General features: G+C 56.4%; 1 protein-coding gene across 1 annotated transcript in view; it reads right to left on the bottom strand.

Annotated features, from left to right (window-relative positions):
* Positions 1-5,000, bottom strand: part of LOC133128324 (nardilysin-like) — a 29,086-nt gene that overhangs the window by 2,936 nt on the left and 21,150 nt on the right. Inside the window, 6 exon segments of the mRNA XM_061241720.1 lie at positions 138-345; positions 1,181-1,264; positions 1,446-1,498; positions 1,718-1,765; positions 1,918-2,056; positions 3,973-4,004. Coding sequence (XP_061097704.1) covers positions 138-345; positions 1,181-1,264; positions 1,446-1,498; positions 1,718-1,765; positions 1,918-2,056; positions 3,973-4,004 — 564 coding nt within the window.

Raw genomic sequence — 5,000 nt, 5'->3', positions numbered from 1 at the left:
AGTAACACAGTAACAGGTAACACAGTTTTGGGGATGTGACCCACAGGCCCAGGCCCAGTTTTGGGGATGTGACCCACAGGCCCAGGCCCAGTTTTGGGGATGTGACCCACAGGCCCAGGCGTGGGGGGGGCACTCGCCTCTCTGGTGAGCCGGTCGAAGACGTGTTGCTGGGACAGCACCTCCAGCCAGTTCCTGTCCACCTCCTCGCCCAGGTGCGCGTCCTCGCACTCCTTCAGCTTCACCAGGGCCCGGACCTGCGCCCGGAACGCCTCCTCAGGCAGAGCGCTCAGCTTCCTGCCGAAGCTCTCCAGGAACTCCTCCACCTTCTGCTCCACCAGCTCCGAGCTGCACCGCGCGGCAGGACACGTTAGCACGTTAGCTTGTTAGCCCAACGTGGGGAGACACGCACGCAGTTCGCTCATTGGCCATGCATGCAATTAGCATGTCAGCGCAACACAGGAACACACGGGCAGTTAGCGCAAGGCAGGCACACGCTGTTAGCATATCAGCACAGGCACACGTCATTACCATGTCGGTGCATGCTAGCGAGAGCAAGAATAGGGGCATGCTGTTAGCGTGAGACTGCTGCTACGTGCTGTTAGCGTGAGACTGCTGCTACGTGCTGTTAGCGTGAGACTGCTGCTACGTGCTGTTAGCGTGACAGACTACTGCTACGTGCTGTTAGCGTGACAGACTGCTGCTACGTGCTGTTAGCGTGACAGACTACTGCTACGTGCTGTTAGCGTGACAGACTGCTGCTACGTGCTGTTAGCATGACAGACTGCTGCTACGTGCTGTTAGCGTGACAGACTGCTGCTACGTGCTGTTAGCGTGACAGACTGCTGCTACGTGCTGTTAGTGTGAGACTGCTGCTACGTGCTGTTAGCGTGACAGACTGCTACGTGCTGTTAGCGTGACAGACTGCTGCTACGTGCTGTTAGCGTGACAGACTGCTGCTACGTGCTGTTAGCATGACAGACTGCTGCTACGTGCTGTTAGCGTGACAGACTACTGCTACGTGCTGTTAGCGTGACAGACTGCTGCTACGTGCTGTTAGCATGACAGACTGCTGCTACGTGCTGTTAGCGTGACAGCCTGCTGCCTTCTTTTGTAGCTGCGCTGATAGAGAGGCTTGGAGGGGGTCCTCAGGTAACAGCATAGCAGGATGTGGAGAGCTCACTTGAACTTGGTGGCCTGTGTTTCCACGGTAACGGAGAAGCCCAGGATGCCGGAGGTGTTTCTGCAGGTGGGATAGGCGTGGTACCTGTGGGACAGAAACGAACTCAAATCACAAATCAACACGAACTAAAATCACAAATCAATGCTGAACTAAAATCACACAAAGCAACTTCAAAAATCCTGAGCTTCAGGACACCCGGGGATGCTTGGCTTCCATAGTGATGTTGCCATGGTGATGTCCAATTAGACAGGAAGCTGACACTCACCCCAGCGTCTCCTTGGTCCTCAGGAAGTCGAAGCAGGGCTCCTCCATGTGCATCTGAAACCCAACAGGAGAGGGGCTCACCCCAAATACTGACCAGCACAGACCTCACAACCGCCTGAGTTAGGACTTACCAGTTTAGATCTGGGGGTTTCGGGGAGCATGTCTGGGGGTTTTTGGGGAGGGATGTCTGGGGGTTTAGGGTTGCAGAATTGGGGGGGATTTTTGGGGGTGCAGGTTTGGGGGCGTAGGCGGATTTGCGGGTGCAGTGCTCACCACCAGCAGCTCCATCAGTGTGTGCTCCCTCAGGGACCGGGGTCCTGACTGGGGGGACGACAGAATTCACCGGAATTAATAACGATCATTTCGTGAAAATTGCTTGAAATAAATAATGTGCACATTCTGCTCTAGACGCAGTCATGCCTTTAAAACACAACGTGAAGCTGAAGTTAATCTCCCCTGGAGACACGACTCACCTGATAGTACACGGTGACCTCAGAGTTGGCGTCACCATTGTTGAGGGACTTAACCTTGCAGAGGTGCACTTCCTCAGGGAGCTCCACCACCCGGAAGAGAACGGGGACCTCTACTGACAGGGGCCGGAATTGCAGCTTCCTGTGAGCAGAGTGAGAGACAGGCCATTCAGCCAATCAAGGCTCCGCATGTACTCAGAGCAGTGCACCAATCAGGAACTGAACAACACAAGATGGGGAATCGAGAAAACGTGAAATTGGCCAATGGAATGTCCTTGCTCCTTCAAATGCCAGTTGGAAGTCACGTCAGTTACAGACGTGGCAGATGGGGAGAGGTGGACCCACAGGTCGATATACGTCACACTTTCAGAAACAAATAAATCCCTGCTTAAGAAATCTTCTAGCTCCAAGGAGACAGGGAATGAGCCCAGGGCCTGTGCATTACCCAGCACGCTGATCCACACACTGACCCAGCACGCTGATCCACACTGACCCAGCACGCTGATCCACACTGACCCAGCACGCTGATCCACACACTGACCCAGCACGCTGATCCACACACTGACCCAGCACGCTGATCCACACACTGACCCAGCACGCTGATCCACACACTGACCCAGCACGCTGATCCACACTGACCCAGCACGCTGATCCACACTGACCCAGCACGCTGATCCACACACTGACCCAGCACGCTGATCCACACACTGACCCAGCACGCTGATCCACACTGACCCAGCACGCTGATCCACACACTGACCCAGCACGCTGATCCACACACTGACCCAGCACGCTGATCCACACACTGACCCAGCAAGCTGATCCACACACTGACCCAGCAAGCTGATCCACACACTGACCCAGCACGCTGATCCACACACTGACCCAGCACGCTGATCCACACTGACCCAGCACGCTGATCCACACTGACCCAGCACGCTGATCCACACACTGACCCAGCACGCTGATCCACACACTGACCCAGCACGCTGATCCACACACTGACCCAGCAAGCTGATCCACACACTGACCCAGCACGCTGATCCACACTGACCCAGCAAGCTGATCCACACTGACCCAGCAAGCTGATCCACACACTGACCCAGCACGCTGATCCACACACTGACCCAGCACGCTGATCCACACACTGACCCAGCAAGCTGATCCACACACTGACCCAGCACGCTGATCCACACACTGACCCAGCAAGCTGATCCACACACTGACCCAGCAAGCTGATCCACACACTGACCCAGCAAGCTGATCCACACTGACCCAGCACGCTGATCCACACACTGACCCAGCACGCTGATCCACACACTGACCCAGCACGCTGATCCACACACTGACCCAGCACGCTGATCCACACTGACCCAGCACGCTGATCCACACACTGACCCAGCAAGCTGATCCACACACTGACCCAGCACGCTGATCCACACACTGACCCAGCACGCTGATCCACACTGACCCAGCACGCTGATCCACACACTGACCCAGCACGCTGATCCACACACTGACCCAGCAAGCTGATCCACACACTGACCCAGCACGCTGATCCACACTGACCCAGCAAGCTGATCCACACTGACCCAGCACGCTGATCCACACTGACCCAGCACGATGATCCACACACTGACCCAGCACGCTGATCCACACACTGACCCAGCACGCTGATCCACACACTGACCCAGCAAGCTGATCCACACTGACCCAGCACGCTGATCCACACTGACCCAGCACGCTGATCCACACACTGACCCAGCACGCTGATCCACACACTGACCCAGCACGCTGATCCACACACTGACCCAGCACGCTGATCCACACACTGACCCAGCACGCTGATCCACACTGACCCAGCACGCTGATCCACACACTGACCCAGCAAGCTGATCCACACTGACCCAGCACGCTGATCCACACTGACCCAGCACGCTGATCCACACACTGACCCAGCACGCTGATCCACACACTGACCCTTCAGTAAAGAAAGACTTCCTGATATGTGGAGTGAGAGCAGGAGGGGGGCCAGCGGAATCCTCATTTCATACTTACTCTGTGACATACTGCAGAAACTGCATGGACTCCTACAGTCAATAAACACAGAGATACAGCCATTAGAATCGGGAGAGCATTATCAAAGATACTGCAATTAAATGCAGTTTACAATAGACCTACCCCTACAGCTTAAAGACTGTAAGATACCTACAAGTGTGGGTGGGGTTTCAGGGTGTCGGGACAGAGTGTGGGTGGGGTTTCAGGGTGTAGGGGACAGAGTGTGAGTGGGGTTTCAGGGTGTAGGGGACAGAGTGTGGGTGGGGTTCCAGGGTGTAGGGGACAGAGTGTGGGTGGGGTTTCAGGGTGTAGGGGACAGAGTGTGGGTGGGGTTTCAGGGTGTAGGGGAAAGAGTGTGGGTGGGGTTTCAGGGTGTAGGGGACAGAGTGTGGGTGGGGTTTCAGGGTGTAGGGGACAGAGTGTGGGTGGGGTTTCAGGGTGTAGGGGACAGAGTGTGGGTGGGGTTTCAGGGTGTAGGGGACAGAGTGTGGGTGGGGTTTCAGGGTGTAGGGGACAGAGTGTGGGTGGGGTTTCAGGGTGTAGGGGACAGAGTGTGGGTGGGGTTCCAGGGTGTAGGGGACAGAGTGTGGGTGGGGTTTCAGGGTGTAGGGGACAGAGTGTGGGTGGGGTTTCAGGGTGTAGGGGACAGAGTGTGGGTGGGGTTTCAGGGTGTAGGGGACAGAGTGTGGGTGGGGTTTCAGGGTGTAGGGGACAGAGTGTGGGTGGGGTTTCAGGGTGTAGGGGACAGAGTGTGAGTGGGGTTTCAGGGTGTAGGGGACAGAGTGTGGGTGGGGTTTCAGGGTGTAGGGGACAGAGTGTGGGTGGGGTTTCAGGGTGTAGGGGACAGAGTGTGAGTGGGGTTTCAGGGTGTAGGGGACAGAGTGTGGGTGGGGTTTCAGGGTGTAGGGGACAGAGTGTGGGTGGGGTTTCAGGGTGTAAGTGGGGTTTCAGGGTGTAGGGGACAGAGTGTGGGTGGGTGGGGTTTCAGGGTGTAGGGGACAGAGTGTGGGTGGGGTTTCAGGGTGTAA

Source organism: Conger conger, chromosome 5, assembly GCF_963514075.1.
Source record: "Conger conger chromosome 5, fConCon1.1, whole genome shotgun sequence".
Lineage (NCBI taxonomy): Eukaryota > Metazoa > Chordata > Actinopteri > Anguilliformes > Congridae > Conger > Conger conger.
Note: the sequence above shows the minus strand (reverse complement) of the source record. Positions and strands in the feature narration are given on the sequence as shown.